The sequence below is a fragment of the Cygnus atratus genome, chromosome 17 (assembly GCF_013377495.2).
Source record: "Cygnus atratus isolate AKBS03 ecotype Queensland, Australia chromosome 17, CAtr_DNAZoo_HiC_assembly, whole genome shotgun sequence".
Classification (NCBI taxonomy): Eukaryota; Metazoa; Chordata; class Aves; order Anseriformes; family Anatidae; genus Cygnus; species Cygnus atratus.
In genome coordinates, this window is record NC_066378.1 from 3,404,677 (window position 1) to 3,423,915 (window position 19,239).

At 58.9% G+C, this 19,239-nt stretch overlaps 1 protein-coding gene across 1 annotated transcript in view; it reads left to right on the forward strand.

Annotated features, from left to right (window-relative positions):
- RBM19 (RNA binding motif protein 19) overlaps window positions 1-19,239 on the forward strand; it is a 61,373-nt gene that overhangs the window by 34,097 nt on the left and 8,037 nt on the right. Inside the window, exons 22-23 of the mRNA XM_035556840.2 lie at window positions 6,821-6,926; window positions 12,614-12,737. Coding sequence (XP_035412733.1) covers window positions 6,821-6,926; window positions 12,614-12,737 — 230 coding nt within the window. The remainder of the gene's footprint in view (window positions 1-6,820; window positions 6,927-12,613; window positions 12,738-19,239) is intronic.

Consider the following 19,239-nt stretch of genomic DNA (forward strand, 5'->3'; position numbering starts at 1 on the left):
CAACTTCTCGCCTTCGTGTCGCTCCGTCTCTATTTTAAATCCCAAAGGTCGCTGTTTCCGCGGAGGGACCGAAGCGGTGCGTGTCTGTGTGAGGTCGGTAAGCAGCAGCCGGGGCTTTGCAGCTGCTGAGCTGGAAGGATGGGAAAGGTTTGGCTGTCCCGGGCTCTGCGCCATCCTGCCACCACCCAGCGGTGCAGGATGGGGACAAGCATGAGCCGTGCCCGTGTCAGGCTGCAACCAGGAGGTGCTTGGGTGTGCGCGGGAGCTCGGATCTCTCTGAAATCTCGCCTGCAGCAGCACCTCTGCCCCCGGGCCTGCTGCATCCACCTGCAGGAGGTGGGGATCTCTTCGCTTCGTGTCCGGCTGTCCCTAGGAGTGGAGAAGAACAGGAATTAGGTAAGGCAAAACCCCATTTCGCTGCAGCAAGCGGACCAAGAGGCCTCCAACTACGGATGATGCTTGTGGGCAGCGAGGAGAGGCTGGTGAAAAATTAAAAAAAAAAAAAAGGTGATGATCCGTGCAGGAAGGAACAAGGAGCACCCGTGGCTGTCTTCCTCCTGTGCCCCGTGCGGTTTTCGGAGAGGTTTGGAGGGCAGTTTGGTGACCCAGCACACCTCGAGCTAGACCAGGGAGCTGAGGACGGAGCTGCTGCGGGAGAGGAAGGCTGGGGTGTGCGGGTCCAGGCTTCAGCCCTGCCGCCCCTTTCTGTCCCCTTCTCTGTCCCCATTTCTGCGCCGGGGTGGTGGCAGCGGCAGCGCCGCGCTCGCTGCAGCGTGCCGGGAGGCTCCGCGCCCTCCTGCGCCTTCATCTGTTAATGCTCAGAGGTTACCGAGGAGACGTTATTGATGATGATGATGATAATGGTAGCAGGGGAGATAGGTGGCAGATTAATTCCTGAACTCTCTAACAGGATTTAAGCTAACAAGAGAGGAGGGCTTCTTTTTTTTTTTCTCTCCCTCTCTCCTTTCCCTTCCTCCTTTCAGATATTTCCTGCGCCGGGGATAACAACACCGAGGAGTGTTAAATTGGCTCTGAATGTCCACCCCTGGCTGTCCACATTCTTGTAACGATTTCATTAGCTTGAATTATCCACGTTATTTTCTTGTAATGGGATTAGCCGTAGTGGAGTCAGCCCAAGTCCTGGAGCAGGAGGCGGGAGGGACCTTCCGCTGCGTATTTCATTAACTCCCTCCTGCAGGGGGTGGAACTGGCCGCGGCTCAGCCCAGGGGCAAAACCATTTGGCAGGGTCCTGCCTTCCAAAAGGAGGAAGAAAGAAAAAGGACCGTTATTATATCTCCCTTTTTTTTTTTTTTTTTCCTTTCCCCGTAATCAGTAAATCGGCGCGGAAGCAAAGACCGGCAGGGGAGTAATTTGGTGGGGGAGGGAAGGTCCTTTTTGGGGGTGAAAAGAGGGGGGGGGGGGGGGGGAAAGGAAATTAGGATGACCATTGCAAAGAGATCGCCTGAATTCTGCGGGGCTGAAGCGTGGCTGTGGCCCGCCACAAGGATTGAGGTGGCACGGGCTGGGAAGGGGAGGACTTTGGTCTTGTTTGGCCCCACGTGCCCTGCTTGGAGCTGTTGGTGATGAGCAGGAACCTCCCAGCTCACCCCCTCGAGCTTCGTCCAGGGCTGCAGCAGCCACGAGGAGGGATTTAGGCGGTGGCGGGGCTCTGGGGATGGGAAGTCATCAGTGAGAGAGGAGGAGGTGGTGGCAGTAGGTGGCAATCCGTGAGAAGGCTGGTGGCCTTGCTGGAGGTTTTCATGACCGACTTTCCACTGTTACCATTGGTATTGTGGTTTATTTTTCCCCCCGATTTAGGATTATCCTGGGCAGTGGGACATCTGTTGGCGTTTGGAGAAACGTAAGGCTGATTTATTTGCTTTTCAGGAAGGGCTGCCCTTCGGGGAGCGGGCAGCAGCTGGCTTTTCCAGCCACGTGCGTGGATTCGTGGTGCCAGAGCTTCGCAACCGGCCTTTGATCGGGTGCTCAGGGCACACCGAGACCAAGCAGGCTGCAGATGACTTCTGTCCAGGACTTGAAAATAATGGTCAGGGCTCACCAGGACTTGGCCTGTCCTACGGAGCTTGCAGTTCAAGCGCTTCTTTTTTAAGGCAGGGAATGGCACGAGGTGAAGAGGGCTAGGAGCAGAGGCTGAGCGGAAGGGGTCAGCAGGTATCAGGTTGGCTCCATCAGCACGCGTCTGCTTCGTTTTCTCGTGGACATCCTCGTGGGTTTGGGTCTGGAGGAGCGTGGAGTACAAAACGGTGCAGGCACAGAGCTGGAAAGGCGTGTGCTTAGTGCGGGGTACCCGCGTTTGGCGGACAGGACGCCTTCCGGCTGGGCTTGTGTTCAGGCAGATCCGCGGTTCCTGCGAGGTGAGGCACTGCCGAGCTGTGCGGCGTGTGCGTGAGCAGCTCCAGGAGCTGCCCGGGCTGCTGGGGCCGGACCCAGGCACGGGGGGGGCGAAGAAGATTCGGGGTGAGCTCGTGGCAGGACAGCAGCCGTGGGCACGGAGGGAGCCGCCGGCTCTCAGCTCGCTGCTGGTGTCAGCAGAGCGGGGAAGGAGGTTTCCAGAAAACACCTGTATTCCCCGATTCCCCCATCCTCCAGGTGCTTGGCCGCGATGCTGAGGGATGCACGAGCACCTCCCGGCAAGCGGGCGAAGCCAAGTGAGCAGCGTGGTGTCTACCGGGCTGCAGCGCGCTCTGCTTAACAGCAACGGAGCGTCCTATAATTAGCAGGCAAAGGACTCGCCTCCCGGCTGGCCTGTGCCAGAAGGATATAATTACAATCCCAAGGAGTGATGGTCCTCTGACCGGCGGCCAGCTCGCGGCTTGCATCCTGCAGCGTGGAGGAGAAATCTCCTTCTCCTCCCTCCGCTCAGCCGGCGAGGCGAGGGGGCGGCCGCAGAAGCTGCGGACGAGCTGCCGAAGCGCCAGGAGGAGCGGCGGGTGCCCGGCAGCGCCGCGCAGAGGTGCTCGATGCCACCTGGCACCGGCGATGAGGGACGCCAGGGGGTGTCCCTGCTGGCATCTCGGGGAGCTTCCCGCCTCGCTCTTGGGTTTGGGGCCGGTGACAGGCCGAGGGAGGTTGTGGCTGTCGTTATCCTGTGCCCGCGTGGGTGGTTGCTCAGCCAGGGCCAACGCAGGCTTTTACTGGTTTCCCTTTCTCCCTCTGTAAACCTGGATCAGGACGAAAGGAAGGTTCTCGCTGAGGAAACGTCTCAGTTGGTGCGTTTGTTCGGGGCTGTCAGCCCTGCCAGCCAGCAGCGTGCTGCCAAGCCAGGGACGGCGAGCGCGGGCGTCACGATGGATTTCAGCAGCCTGGCTGGCGAGCCGCCTGCGGTGTGCGGGGAGGGCAAAGCTGGGAGAGCCAAATCCTGCAAACCCAGCCACGCTTGTGCCTCCGCTCTGCTTCCCACCAGGAGCCTGACCCACGCTTTCCATCGCCCGCCGCCGGTGGGTGAATTCCCCCCTCCTGTGCGAGCAGCGCTGCCCGACGCCGAGCGGTGCAGCGGCCGGGATTTATTTCTGAAACGCTTTTCTCCGATGCCTCGATGAGGCAGCAAGGGGGTGGCGAAATGGCTGCGTGCACGGCGGGTCGCTGGGTGCTCTGCAGACCTCCTTGGCAAAGGGCTTGCTCTTTGCTTTCGCCTCCCAGGCTGAGTTTGTTAATCGTGAGCGGCGCCGTGTAGGTAAAACGGGGTGCCTTTGTTTTTACCTTGGCTCTAGGAAGGCACGCTCGCTGCGGGTGAACTCGGAGCAGCCTGGTGTGATGCCACCTGAGGTGTTCCGCCAGAAACCAGCGCCAGGGATGTGGGTCTGCCCGGCGCAGGATTGAGCGGAGGGGAGGCTGAAGCCTCCCGCAGAGGCGGGCTCGCTGACTCGGGAAGGGCTTTGCGCCTGCAAGCGCTTGTGCCACGGCTGAGCCCTGGCGCCGCTGCAGGGGCTCTGGAGCTCCCCGGCTTTCATCCAGGCAGGCAGAGACGCCGAAATCCTCATCATAACTCTGACATGCAGCAGGACAGGCGACGCCTGAGTGGCCGATCGGAGCTTTCCGTCCGGACTGGTTGTGGTCTCAGCCAGGACCCTCCTCTGACCTCCGCAGCTCCAAGCTCAGCTCCTGGTGGTGAGCATCCGTGTCCCAAGAGGGTCCGTGGCTGCTCAGGGTTTCACACACTCTCGCTCTGGCTCCCGGGACTGCCCTGTGAAGCCTGGTGCAGGGGTAGAGGAGCCTGGCCCGGGGCCATGCTCTGCGCCAGCAGCGGGGTCTGGTGCCAGCGCCGGCTGATCGCCGTCCAGTTCCCCGCGGAGAGAGGAGAGACGTCAGCTCCGAGGGGAAACCCGGCTCCTGGGGTGCCTGCTGCCTGTGCACACAGGTCTCTGCGTGCCAGTGGGTTTGCAAACATCGCAGTCATGTTCTGGAAGGGGAAGGAGGCAACAACAAGGGGTCCGAGCTGCTGGGAGCCCACCCTCCTCCGTAGCCATCCCCACCCGGGTGTTAAAGCAGCTCGGTGGGATCTCAGCGGTGAGCCGCGTTTTCAGCAGCTGGCACGGCAGCCTGCCTAAAAGCTCCTTTCCTCCCTGTCACCTTGCTTGGATGAGCTGCGTCCCTGTCCCTTCCTCTAGCCCCGCTCCTGTGGGTTTTTGGGGCCGTCCCCGAGCTCCTGGGCTGCAGCAGCGGCGTCCCCCCGGTACGAGGAGCCTGGCGCTGCGGGGGGTAATTGGGCTCCCCCCCCCACCCCCCCCCAGCCTCTGCCTCTCTTCCCCCGCACAAATCTGGAGGAAATAATTGGAAAAGAGAGGTGTGAGCCTCTGCCTTGCGCTGGAGAGGAGAACATTAAAGGCCCGGGCTCTCCACTTCATTCACAGCTCCTCGGATGGTAATTGCTGTGTTGTGCTTTCTAATTAGCGCCGCGGTGGGGGGGGGTGTTTTACTCCTCCGCCCCGGCGGGGTCAGCCCTGTCCCTCTGCTTTCCTTCCCCCTGCTGAACGTTGTGCTGTGGTCCCCTACAACAGCCCCAGCCCTCTTTGGCCCTGCCGGCCTCCTCCCCCAGCCCCAAGGAGGTGCTGCTCCGGGCTGGGTCCCCGCTGTCGTCTTCTTGGTGGCCAAGGCCGCTGCGTGTCCCCAGGGCTCCCCCGTAGGGTCCCTAACTGCCCTGCTGCCACCTCCAGGGGCTGTCCCAGCTGTCCCCTCTTTGCCCACCCCGTGCCTCGGGTCTCGCTGTGGTTTCAAAGGGACGCTCTTAATTTGATGCTCAGAGCGGGCGCTGCAAGTCCTTCGGCCAACATTCCGCTCCCCGCGGGCGGTGCCCGTGACGCAGGTCGTGTTTTCCGTGGTGCCATGGGTTGGAGCGCCGTCGTTGCCGTTTCTAGCTCCGTTTTAAACCCCTTTGGGCCAGGATCTCCCTCGTCAGCCCTCCCTTTAACCCACCCAGGGCTCTCGGCTCCCGCAGGGACGCGGCAACGAGAGGAGCCATCCGCGGAGCTCCGGTGCCCGGCTCACCCCCGGGAGCATCCTCCTCGTGCAGGAACCCGAGCCCCTCCGCTAGCCGAGGCCACGCCGCGCGGGTTTGTTTGTTTGTTTGTTTGTTTGTTTGTTTGCCCAGCTCCAGCTCGGAGGGGGCAGGAGGGAGGCAGAGCGCTGGAAGCGCCGAGGAGGAGGCGTGCGGATTCATTTGGAGGCTTCATAATGGTACATTTACACACCGCCTTGCCGGAGGAAATTGGGTGGATGAATGCCTGGTCATGCCGCCGGTGCAGCAGGTTAACTCCCAGGATTTAGCTTATATCGTTTCACGAGAGCATTTACGGCCTTTACTGTGTTTATTCCCAGGTGCTCTTTGGCACTGCTGCATCCCGGGCTCCTTTTGTGCGTGCGGGTTTCCAAACAAAACACCGCATCTCCTCAGACCCGGTCCGCATTAAATATTTATTGCCTGCGGTTTGTGCGTACGTGGCTGATAAATGGAGGCGAGGGGAGGAGAAGAGGAAGCTGGAGCTGGGATGCAGGGAAAACAGGGGCTTCGTCCAGGAATTTCGTGGGGGTGTCGGGGTGGGAGAGCCAAGGCGCGGGAGCTGCGAGCTCCGCCTCGGGGTCTGGCTGCAGGCTTTTGGGGTGAGGTCCAGGCTGGGGGGGTGGCTGCGTGCTTTGGTTTCTGAGGGATGTGTTCGTTCTGCAGGGAGACCATGCCATGGCAAGGTTTCCAGCTAAATGGGAACCCCCTTATTTATTCCCCTGTTCCCAACTTTCCATGCTGGTGGCACTCAGACTCTTCTGAAACTCTGCTGGAAATCCAGTCTGAAAAACGGTGCCCAGCGGAGGGATGGGGCCTCTGCGAGCACGGCGTGCAGGACAGGCTCTGGGGGCAGGGGAGCTCTTCTGGAAGGAGGAAAAGACCCCGCGAGGCCACGCTGGGACTTGTGGCCGTGTCCTGAAGTGCCAATAAATCCGATCTGACCCCTTGTAACGCGGAGATGCTCTTTGCCCACCCTGAGCAGGGCACGGCACGCAGGCTGAGGCCTCGATTTCCGCAGATCTAGAGGGAGGAGAAGGACAGCGGTTAGACTGGAGGAGGTTTTTGCTTTGTGAAGCAGAAAGGATGGCCTTTGAAATCCCAGCGGAGCTTTCAGCTGTCGCTGCATGCTTTGGATGTGGAGCTTACAGGGAAGCAGAGCGGCCACTGCCCACGGCTTGCCTTAGTCCTCGGGGCTGGCAAGCCTGAAATGTGTCTGCAACTGGTGGTGCCGCGGTTTGGGATGAAGAAGAGGGTTCTCCCCTCAGTCTCAGTGTCTTTGCTTTTCCCTCTCTCCCTCACAGCACCTTCGGAGAGCTGAAGACCGTCCGGCTGCCCAAGAAGATGGCAGGGACAGGCTCCCACCGCGGCTTCGGCTTTGTGGATTTCCTCACCAAGCAGGATGCCAAGGTGAGACCTGGACCTGCCCCCGTCTCCTCTCCCTCCAGCACCGTCCCTGCCTGGTCTCAGGCCAGAAGGGAGCCTGGAGGCTCTGTTCCACTGAGGGATTCGATGCAGGCTGTTGGATTCACCACCAAAGCCACAATGAAGCTAAACCCCCACGGTGGGCAGCCACCGAAGGCTCTTTCTCTTTACCTGCACTCGGGATCTGGCTAATTTATCACCCTCAGTGAAACCAACACCCAGGACCACCCTCCAGATTGTCTAGCAAACAGCTTTTCTTCTGTGGCAGCAGAAAAGACGGGGAAGGGCGGTTGGGGCAGGCAGTTGTGCTGTGCCTTGCCGTGCTTTCGGCCCTGCAAGCCGCTGTCTGTGGGAGGAAGGGCTCACAGAAGTGGTACCGAGCATCCAGCTACCAAACAGCTCAGATCGCCCCACGCACGCGTGTGGGTCTTGGCTCTGGGGCTGTCACTCGGGGCTGCTGGCTCAGGGGGATCAGGTGGGTGTCGTAGCCCATAAAATGAGTGGTCCCGCATGGTCCTGCTTGAGCTGGGGGAACCAGAGGCAGCTCACAGCAAGGACAAGAAACTCCATCACAATATAACGCTTTTCAAAGTGCTTCCCAGAGCGCCTTACGGAAGAACATCCTGGGGACCTGAGCAGTGCTCTTTAGGAAGGAAAAATGAGTTTTCAGCAGTTCTGAAAAGGCGGATCTAGCCGCGGCGAGGGTTTGTGCCTACCTGCACAGCTGTCCTGCAGGAGGCAGGGGCAGCACGTAAAAAGCTGGGCAGTGCTTCCAGCCAGCAGGTAAGGGCATAAAGGGCAGAGCCATGAAGGGCAGGAGTTTGGTGTCCCTGATGCAATGGCCAGTAGAAGGACGCAGGGTTGGTTTTGGGGCTTTGTCTCTGCTGCTGGTGCCCGGTGGAGTGTGCGGGGTCTGGAAGAGGAACTGTTGTGGGTGCGGGCCAAAGGGTGTCGCTGCTGAAGAGGAGGTACCACGGGGCTCCAGCGACCTGCAGCCACTCCAAATTTTCAAGACCGTGAGCGGAGATGAAGGAGCGAGGAGGGGGGAGCGAGCATCGCCGGTGTTTATGTTTTTAGACAGGATTCATTGATCCAGGATCACAAGGGACTATTAGATCATCTGTTCCAGCCTGACCTCCCCTATAACACAGTACGTAGAGTTTCTTTGTTAGTCCTGTATTGATCCGAACTCAAACTTCCTTCAGCTCAGCATTCGTCCTCCCCTTCGGGGCTGGCTTGCTCAGCAGCACGTCGTGCAGCGAGCCCCCTCGTAGCGTGGGTCTCCTGCCTGCTCTGTGGTTTTCGCACGTGCCTCTGCTCCGGCCGGGTCTCTCGTCGGGTTTGCTCTCACCTGGGTGAAAAACGCAGCCAGGCAGGGGGGAGAGATTCTGGCAGGGCCCTTGTCTGGGATCCTCCTGCTCCCACCACCCCACCGGAGCTCACAGAGGCAGGGATGCACCGACCCCAGAGACGAGTGTGCGGTGAGAAAGCCACCCTGCGAAAGATCACTCCGTGAGTTTTTCCTCTTTTCCAGCAAAGCAGCTTTTCTTCCTTCCTCTTTTTTTTTTTTACCCTCATCTCTTTGAGGGATTTAATTGTCTCACAAGTGGCACATCAAGTACACTCCACTGGCCGTCTGGAAAAGGATGCGCCGTGTATTGATGAATAGGATCCTGAATATCGTAAACACGGACATAATTGGCTTAGAGTTTATTGCTAAGTGAAATGAGAGAGGAGGGGAGTGGGCCCGGAGACCTCTGAGCTGAATAGCTGTGGACTATCAATGACATTTTTGCTCAGAGTGGTAATTTGGAAATTGCTTATAAGCGTCTTATAAAACGTGATGTTTTTATAATAGAATAGTTACGGTGGCTTTGTTGGGCATTTAAAGCCTGTGACCTCCCATGTTTGTCATTTTCTCTGAGCAATTACAGCTGCTGTGGGAGCGCCTGCGGAGGTTTTTCCAAAGCTGGGAGGGAGACGCGGGGCTTCCGCTCCGAAATCCCTGCTGGTGTGCCAGCACGGCCGCCCCATCGGGCTGGGCTTCGTCCCCTTGCCCGCCACGGCTGTGGGTTGAGCAGATCCCAGCACGTGTGCTAAGCCAGGAAAGAGGGAGGAACCCACGTCAGCGATTCAGAAAGGAGCCAGGACCCTGAGTTTTTCTGCAGCGGGAGCTTCAGGGCTGCGGCCTCGTAATTCCCCACCAGCTGGTACCATCCTGCTGCCCCAGTCCCCAGCACACGGTGGGTTTTTATACCTTGCTTTCATCGTATTCCCAAAGAGGGTTTGCATACCTGCTGACCAAGCCGTTGGCTTTAAATCTCCAGCACAAGATGACCACTAGCTGGGAGCGCGCGGCGTTTGGGGGCTGAGAAGGGGACCTTCGATTCGCTGGCAATAGCAGATGAACTCTGGTTACGGAAGCTTCAACCACTTGATACATTTCCTGAAGTTCCCCGTGCAGAATTGGCGGGGGATTGTTTTTATTTTTAAACTATTAACTGGAAGCCGAGTTTCCACTTTTCTCCCCTGTCAATATAAAAATACATCTGGTCTCCAAATAGGAATTGCCCTTTTGGGAAAGACAGGCAGCCCTTTAAAAAGGCGCATGCAAAAAATCCTTGTGTGCAGCTGGCGTTGCGGAGAGCATCCTCAGTTGGGACTGTTTCTTGTGAGGAAGGGAAATTTATCAATCTCCTAATGTTGTTGACCCTTTGTCCCTCTAATGACTCCAGCCCCGAGGCTCTGAGGCTTGAGTATTTAATAGGGCAAGGGGGAATCTGGAGGCAGAGCAGCACTGTCCTCAAAATTAATACAGCATTTAGGGACGGCGCGCCAGGGCGCTCAGGGGCGGTGGATGCAGTGGTCCAGCCCCTTGGTCTCTGACTTTGCAGTGCCCTGGCACAGCAGATGAGCTCCAAAGCAGCATCTGCCTTGTCCCAGGCATCAGAGAAGTTCATCAGTCCCCCCTTCATTTGGAAATTCCCTCTCTGAATCCCACAAACGTTTTTCACTCTCCTTTTCCCTTCCTCTCTGCTTTTCCCTGCTCCTTCTGCCTCTCCGTCCTCTGCCAGGCTCAGGCCATGCCCAGGCTGAAGCCACCACCAAGTTCAGGTGCTTCCAACGTGCCAAGCCTGCTCCGATCCCCTTTCTGTAACGATGCAGTGCCGCAGTAATGTGAGGTCTTTTCCCATTTTTATGGACGGCCACCAGCCCTCTGTTCCTGTTCTGACAGCTTGGTCTTCGGACACTCAGGTGGAGGATACCAAAAATATCTCGGGCCCCCAGCCCCACTTGCTTTGAAAGCCATTCTGCTCGTCCTTGTTCCCTTTCCTATTTCTCCTGTAGTTAAAATGAATTTTCTCCTGCCCAGTTTTTTATTTGGAATAGCAGCAGTGGTGAATTTACTCATCTCTGGAAGATCTCCAGCCACGAGGGTGCATAGGGACAGCATTTCTCCCCTTCGTCCCTTTGTCTTCTGAATCATCGGTGCGTTCTTGCTTTGCCCTGAAGAAGTACTAATCCCTCCCAAAGCCATGAATGTGTAAGTTTTATTTTTCAGCTGGTTTCCAAAGGAAATGACACGTGTAGGTGCTTTTCACCTGAAAGGCGTGGATCCTCTTCTAGTGCCCCAGCTCAGGGTCGCTGTGCTCTCACCCCGCCATCCCACGCTTTGCTTCTTCCTGGGTTCAAAGCCTCTCATTCCAGGAGCACGTTAGGCTGGGAGGTGTCACCTGGCCGCCAGGAGATGTGCTTCACCCAGCAGGATTTCCATCCAACACGAGCTGATGGCAACACCAGCCTTCGCTCTTGCTCCGTGACCTCTCCTGGTGATCCCTACGGGGCTGGCAGTCCTGCGGCCGCATCCTGTCCTGCAGCCTCCCTCCTCCTCGTGCTGCAGGTAGTGAGAAATTAAAAAAAAAAAAAAGTAGAAATGAACAAATGGGACTGGGCGATGAGAGCTGTGCTTCTTCGCCAGGCTATGGAAGTGGCTCCTTGTGCCAGCGTAAACAGCCATCGCAGCTCCCTGCTGCCGCCTCCCCCGGGTGGTTGTTCAAGCCAACGCATTGCTCTGCTAATTGGATACCATTCCAAGTGAAAAGAGGCCTTTAAAACAACAGCAGCGGCAAATAAAAACAGCTGTAGCTGCAAGAAGCGCTGGTGAGGCTGCGGCACACCCCAAAAACGGGGCTGGGCATGAGTCTGGGGAGGTGGCAGATGTGGAAGGATGTCTTGGTGCATCGGCGAGTGGTCCGGGCAAGGTGGAGCTGGCAGCGCTGTATTTTTTTGATAATGAAGGGGAATTGAGTGAGTGAAGGAGAATCAGAAGGAGGGGAAAATGCAGGCAACGGAAAGCTGGTCCCTGGAAATGCTCTGTTCGGAGATTTGTAATCTGAGGAAGTCAGAAGAGCCTGCTGCGGGGTAAAGGCACGGCCCCCAGCCCTCGGCCAGCAGTCGGACTGGGAGGAGGCGCGGTGAGCTGGTGAGAGCGCTGCTTTCACCCCGCGGGGAATTTCTGCTGCCTCCGTGGAGCAGCTGGGCCCTGAAGCCCCCAGGGATGGGGCTCCGGGGCGGCCCTGGCTGCCAAGGAGCAGTGCTGGGCACCCGAAGGCGCTTCCAGGAGGATTGGAGACGTGCCGTGCCGTCTGGGGACAGCCTCGGCCATCCAGAGCCACTGCTGGGCGAGCCTCGCTTGGAGACTTCTTCAAGACTTTTGAGCCTTTGCCCTGTGTGCAGAGAAACCTTCTGCTTTCAGCGTTGCCCCAAATCTGACGAGGCGCTCCAACCAAACCCCAAAAAGCGGGCAGCGAGGATGATTAACTCGACGCGTTTTCTTCTGTTGTCAACAAAACCTTTGGAAAAGGCGCTCGTGCTGCTGTCCAAGCTCCTGCCCGTGGCGCTGGATGGCCTCAGCACCTCCGTGGGACCGACTGGCCGTGGCTCTTCCAGCCTTACCCTTACATCAGCGCTGCTTCGGGGCCCTCCAGATGTGAGGACAGAGGGATGCTGTGTGCAGCCGTGTTTGTTCCATGGATGCGCGTTTCCAGACCTGATGTATTTACCTGATCCTAATCCTAGCTGTGGGTTTTCAAAGAGCATCCTGCGCTCCTTTGCTCTGCCCCGTGCCCAGCCACGTATCGCGATGTCTGGAGCACTTCGGGCCCCTGGGGATGAAACTACTGACCTGAGGGTTTGTATGTTGGTGGGATGGGCCCGATCCTGCCCAGACCTGAATTCTCTTGGAAGTCTGTGGGAAATGGGGACTGCATTGAGCTGGTGTTGCCTGAGTGCTTCTGTGGGTTGCCTACAGACGCAGAGAGCCTGTGGGCACAGCTCATTGCCCCATGTTCCTGGCTCAGGTGTGGTCCCAGGGTGCCGCAGGGCTGCAGCCAGCCTTGAGCTGCTCCCCGTGCTGGCTCTCAGCCCGCTCCCCTGCGAGCAGCAGGAATCGCGACGGGTACTTGCTCTTCTGCAAGGATGTGGGAGATAAATGATGGAGTCACGGCCAGTGACGGAGATGAATCCTGCCCCGTCAGAGCCAAGTGCTCGAAGCAGGATTTCCTGTGGTGGCCTTTTAGATTCAGGGCAGAGGGAGGGACATCTTTGTTTTTTCCTCGTGCAAGCCTGCTTTTATTTTCTCTCTTCCCCCCCCCCCCCCTTTTAATCTGCAGAAAGCCTTCGACGCCCTGTGCCACAGCACGCATCTGTACGGCCGGAGGCTGGTCTTGGAGTGGGCAGACACGGAGGAGAGCACGGTGGAGGCCCTGAGACGGAAAACAGCAGACCATTTCCACGGTAACGTAGCAGCATCCTTCTGGCCCGGCGACTGCAGCTTGGCTGGCACCGGCCCATCTGGCACGCGCCGCCGCTCCGCGCCGGCCCTTTCCCCGCCGCGCCGGGGCTGCCAGATGGATGCTGGAGCCCCGGCGGTGCCAACGCAGGGGGTCTCGCCCAGCAGAGGCGGGCACGGCCCACCGAGGAGGAGGCTGTGCCTGTGCTGGAGGAAGTCTCTGCTGCGGGAGAGGAGCTGGAGGCGGCGGAGGGCTGCGCGGGGGGAAGCAGGAGGGATCCGGGCAGGATGCTTTGTCTGACAGCTCTCCCTGTGCACGTGAGGCTGTTAACTCCCTGCGCGCTGGCAGCGCTGAGGCATCGCTGTGCCAGCTGAGATGCTTTTGCTCTGCCTGCCTTGCGCCCTAGGGTGCTCGGTAGGTGGGGACAGGCTGCGAGGGCAGGGGGCGAGCGCCCTTGGTGGCACCGTGAGCGCAGCGAGCTGCGCGGAGATAACCCCATCGGCTTCCCAGCAAGGGCTGCGTCTAACAGACGGGCACCTGGGAGGGGAGTGGGGTCCCTCAGAGGATGGGAACCCGGTTTAAAAGGACAAATAATTTGACCGTGGGTTGAGATCCGGAGAGTGCCGTTTGGATCAGGTGCCCGAGAATGACAGCTCGGCAGATAACAGCCCCGCGGGCTCCTATTGACAGCCATTGACAGGCACAAATGCATTGCTTGGCAAATATTTATGTAGGAAGGGCTCCCCTGGGCTGGAGGACTGAGCTGGAGATCGATGCTCTTCCTCCTGCATCCCCTGCAGCATCCCTTCCCCGCCTCCCCTCTCCGTCATGCCCGTGGCCGGGGGGGTGGCAGGAGCAGCTCTGGGGCTGCGTTTTGCCATGCACCGAGGTGGGAAAGCAGCAAACCTCGCTCACTGAGCGAGCCCAGCTCCAGCAGGACCCGGTGACATGATGGTGAAGCGCTGTGCGTGGTGCTGAGTCTTACGGGCGGGCTGGGAAAGAGGCGGCTTGGCAGGGGAAGGGACGAGGGGGGATGCGATGGGGCCAGGAGTGGAGCAAAGGGGCACGTGGTGAGCTGGAAGGGCTGGGAGCCGCGGGCTGAGCTCCAATACAGCGCTGAAAAGGAGACCTGGAGGAGCACGGCGGTGTCCAGCCACGTAAAATACCCTGCACGTAGCGCTGGGAGGCAGCGGGGCAGATGGGTGCTGCTGGGAGGGGATGGATGTGCCCCCCAGAACCCAGCCCAGAGCGGGTGCGCGTCCACAGCAACGTGAATCTCCGTCCTGGGGGACAGGGGAGCAGGTGTGCTGCTCCGTGCACCCCTTTTCTGTGTGCGATCTCCTCCTGCCCTTGTTCCTCTGCTCTGGGCGGGGGGAACGGGCTTGGCTTTGCTGTCGGTGCAGACTGGCAGCAGGTGCCGGCTGCTGCTGGCGAGCTCTGCCGCCTACCCCAGGCTCAGCTCACGTCCTCACTTCTGTTTTCATCGCCCCGGCCCCCCTGTCTGGTGCCTTCCTGGCCGAGGCGGGGATGCGGAGCGCGGCAGGAGGAGGTTCTGCGCCTCCCGGGAGGGCTGCAGCCTTGGGAGGGAGCTGCGGTGGCTCCGGGGGCTTGGATGGAAAACAGGAGCGAGGTTATCGCCGCCCGTCTTCAGGGGCTGGAAATAGGATTGAAGACGGCAGGCAGCTCTGCTCTCCAACCCGTCTCGAGGGGAGAGAGGGAGAGAAAGAGAGAAATAATATCCAATGACTTCAGCCCTGCCTTGCACACACACACACACACGTCTCCACCGTGAAGCTGCTGGTGGCTAATCCCGGTGCTGAGCGGGATCTGCCAGCAGCAGATCTCCAGGACAAAGCCCCTGCGGGGCGGGCACGAGAGCTGCCTGGCACTGGGAGCAGGGCACAGCTTTTCCCGGCCGCCCTTGTGGGGATTTTTGTTCTTCGGGTGCCAGTTTGGGGAGTGCCCTCTCCGGATGGCGAGGCGGGTTGGTCTCGAGGTTTCCGCAAGCGGCGCTCGGTGGCCCCGAGGACAGGAGGGAGCCGTGCCCTGCCCCGGTACTGCCGCGGGTGTGCGGAAGGTGATAGGGATAAAAACTGCAGCTGCCTCTGCTTGCAGCCACCGTGGGGCTGCTCGTTCGCATCCCTGTTGCCTCCCCACCTTACCCGGAGGCTGATTTTCCCAGGCAGAGCCCAGGGTGGGGAGCACACGCAGCATTACCTCCTGCCATCCGTACCGTCTTTGTGGTATTGAGCATTGCCATCCTGCTGGGTTTTTTTTCTCCCCTCTGAAAGCCTTTACGATCCTTTCGGACCTTTGGACCTCCAACGCCACAAACCACGGTGCTGCTGGGAGCTGCTGGCCTTGCTGCAGGGGTGTCGCATGTTTCTGTCGTCACCTTGGCAGTGCCATGCCAGCAATACAGGTTGACACGTGGGCTCTGCTGCTCCCACCTCTTTTTCCCAGTTATCCCACAGAAATGAAAGCCACCAGGGAGCATCCCAAGGATTTTTCACCTACAGAAGGGGTGAATCAGGACAAAGAGCGCTGATATTCCCCATCTCGCATCAATTTCGGGACACATTTCTTCCAAGTTCTACACCCCTGCAAGTATTTTGAAAAGCCCCTCCTTTTCCTTTTCCTTTTCCTTTTCCTTTTCCTTTTCCTTTTCCTTTTCCTTTTCCTTTTCCTTTTCCTTTTCCTTTTCCTTTTCCTTTTCCTTTTCCTTTTCCTTTTCCTTTTCCTTTTCCTTTTCCTTTTCCTTTTCCTTTTCCTTTTCCTTTTCCTTTTCCTTTTCCTTTTCCTTTTCCTTTTCCTTTTCCTTTCCTTTTCCTTTTCCTTTTCCTTTTCCTTTTCCTTTTCCTTTTCCTTTTCCTTTTCCTTTTCCTTTTCCTTTTCCTTTTCCTTTTCCTTTTCCTTTTCCTTTTCCTTTTCCTCTGTGCCGTTTTGGTTTGCTGTGGGCGCAGCAGCGATGCCCAGGGGTTTCCAAGGTTAGAGTTGGCGTGACCATGGAACGACCTCACCTTGCTCCTTCTCACTGTGTGGGTCTCGCTGCCAGCTCACCAGATTTCTGCATCCCCAGCTCTGAAGGAGCAGGCTGACCTTTCAGGCTGGTGCCTCGAGCTGCGGCAGCCCAAATCCCCCAGCCACCATCTTCCCCGTCAGCCCTGGCATTTTTGGCTCAGCAACAAAACGCTTCCTGGGCCGCGAGAGACGGAGCATCTTCCGTGTCCCGCCGCCCACTTCTCTCTGCTGCAATTCTGCACCTTATTTCTAGGCACCGCTTACACAGATTTGGCTCCTCGGGTCTCAATTTGCTGTTCTGCATTAGGTCAAAGCCAGGTCCGGCCTCCTAAATCTCGCCTCGCTTGCCGCCGTCTGTCCTAGCGATCAAGTCGCTTCGGAGCCATCTTTTCAATCGGTCTAATAGGTGCAATAAAGCGGAGCGGGCTCCGTTCCCGTTTTGTGGGGTTTTCAGGTCATTCTTCATGGCTCCTTCTGTGCCTTTGTAACGTTCCAGGGCGAAGCGAGGCCCCCGCTGCCGGCGGTGGGGTCGGTGATGCTGCCGGACGGGATCCCGCCGCCCGACCCCGATCACTGTTCTTCTGCCTCCGAGCTCAGTAGCTAAGAGCTTAAATCTTTTTTCTCGTTCCTGAGCACGCCTCCTCTTTAGCCTCACGCAGGAGGGTCTTATACCGGGAGGGAAAACCCCGCTTGGATTCTCTGGGGTTTAACGGCGCCCCGCAACGCCTTGTTAACGCGGGAGCTGCTGCTGAGAGGTGGCTGCGGAGCCCACGAGCGTGGTGGGGAGCCCACGAGGGTGGCAGGGAGGGCTGGATGCTGCTGTGGATAAAGGGACTTGTCTGCAGCAACGTGGGGAGAGAAGCCACAGGAAGGTTGGTCGGCTTTGGGGCTGCTCATCCAGCCCGTCCCATGGAGCAGGACTGTGGCAAGCACTGCATCGGGGTGGCTGCACCAATCCTGCCACCGGCAGCCTCTTTTCACCCTCGTTTTATAGGGGGCTGATCCCCAGGGGCCGTTGTGCCAATCCCCTTGGGACAGCAGGGCGCGCGGGCACCATAAAACCCTTCAAACCACAGGGAGGGCCGGATCCCATCTGTGCCCTGCGCCCGTCGGCGAGCTCTGGGGTCCCCTCCAGGCCCCCAGCACCCAACCTCCTGCCTCCCCTCACTCACCTACAACCCTCGGGACCGCACCGATTCCCCCCCCCGCCTCTCCTTGCATTTTTATTTCCTCCCCCCTTTCCGCCGCACGCCGGCCGTGGGGCGACGGCTGCAGCCCACGAGCTCCAGCCCGGGGAAACGTCGGCGAGCGAGGCGGCGCCGCCTCTCTCCCGGGAGCCCGCGCTCCGTGCAGGGAAGGTACGTGCTCCCAATCCGGCTAAATTGCTATCGACTTGTGTTCTCTGCGCTCCGCAAACATTGCGCTCAGCCGTCACCAGCGGGGCTGGCGGTCTCCTGCCAGGGCTAACTTGGGAAGCCAGCTGTGCCGGGCCGTTTTTTTCCTGCTCTTTCCCATCGATCAAAGAATTAAATTGACGGATGGGGAATTTTGCGCCGAGCGCAAGGGAAAAAGGGGAAGGGACGGCTCGGTTTTTTTTTTTTCCTCGGCGGGATGGGGCGGGCGGTGAAACGGGGGGGAGCTGCCTGCCCGCCGAGCTGCCTCTTGTTTGGGGTGGGAGAGGGCGAGGAAGAGGGGGGCAGCCAGGCGGGAGCGTGCACCCCCCCCCCCCCCCCCCCCCGTCCCCTTGGGGTTTTGCAGGGGGAAGCCCAGGGGGCTTGTAGGGGAAGCCCTGCTCTGTGCTTGGCCTGGCCCTGCGGGGTGAAAGGGAAGGGAAGGGGAAAGGGAAAGGAATGGAAGGGGCTTCCCCAACCCCACAACCTTTCCCCCATTGCTCCTCCTTCACCCAGGCCCCCCGAAGCGCGGCTCCTTTTTCCTTTCGGCTGTGCTCCCACCCTCACCTCCCGTCCTTTTGGGCTCCCTTTGTGTTTCCTTTTTTTTTCCTCCTATTTTTTTTTTCTTTTTTTTTCTTTTTTTTTTTTTTTACAGAGCGTCTGTAACTAATGCAAACACATGCCGTAGCCAGAGAGTAAAACCCTGCAGGATTAGCGTGGCATCCGCAACCCTGCCACGTCCTAATCCCGTGGTAATCCCCCTCCCGGCCCACCCCCGCCGGCCTTGGCTATTGTTTAAAGGAAGCAAATGGGATCGTTAGCGGGCAAACCTTAACCAGCTTGGAGCAGCAGAACGGAAGTCGAACCAATTCGCTTCCCCACCCTCCTGGGTTTTGTTTGATTCCGTTTTATTTCCCTTTTCTCCTCCCCGTTAGGCAGGCGCCGGGTCGCTCTCGGGGCTCCCCGGTGCTGGGGGGGGGGGGGGGCCGTCGGGGTCGGGGTTTTCCCCATGCTGCTTGTGGGTCTGATGGGTTCGGGTGCTGTGGTCGGGGGGATGTGCAGTCTCCTGGTTGGCTTGGGGTGGGTTTAGGGGTAGGAGCAGCTCTGATCCCAAATCTAGAGCCATCCAACCTCTTCCCATGCTCGTGCTCTCCTAATAAACCCATACAGTTTGACTGGGGTGTGATGGGGGCAGTGAACAGACCCTACAAGGGGCATTTGGGGTCTGGTGTGGAAGGGCTGGCGGGGGGGGGGGGGACAAAGCCAGACCTGCCACGGATTTGGGGAATTCGCACCTAACCCTATTCGCCTCCTAACCCTAAGCATGAGGACGGCCGGGGGAGCAGGAGCCTGGAGGGCAGAGTAACGGGGTAGGGTCAACAGCGGGGTCTGCGCCTTCCTCCGGCCTCGACCGTCCCTTTTTTTGTGTGTCTTTGGGCATCTCAGCGGGGCAGAGCCGAGCGCCTCGGCTCTGGGGGGTGGCAGCCGGCGCCCCCTTCCCCTGCCCGTCCCCGCAGCCCCCGGCGGGGAGCGAGGCGGGCTCTGGCGCTCTGTCAAGGAATTAATTGAAAAATAAAAATCATTAGATGGGAACTCCAGAAATGCAAAACTGTTCCGAGCTGGGGGGGGCGGGGGGGAGAGGCAGAGGAGGGGGATGTGAGCTTTTGTCAGGTTAATTTCTTCTGTATTGATGTTTTGTGACATTTACTTGTTGTTTATCTCCCGCAGCAGCTGTAATACTAAAAGAAAATGCACAGCTTGTTCCATTTATTTATTTTACACCTTTTCTTCAGTCCTACGGTATGTTTGTTTGTTTGAGAAACCCAGCGAGGCTTTTGATGTCTGAAAGCAGGATTTAAACAGCTGTTCTCCATGTGCTTCTCGCGAGCGAGAGCCGCTGGCTGGGGAGCGCGGGGGGAGCGGGGGCTGCGCGGCGGCTCCTGCCGTGCCGCGGGGGCATTTCTTGCCCGGCGGAGACGAGGCAGTCCCTGGCCTCCCCGGCACAGGGGACAAATGGCTTCGGCGCCACGGGGGCTGGCAGCCCCCCGGGGGGGGTTTGGGACTGGCCGTGGTGACGGTGGCGGGGTGCAGAGC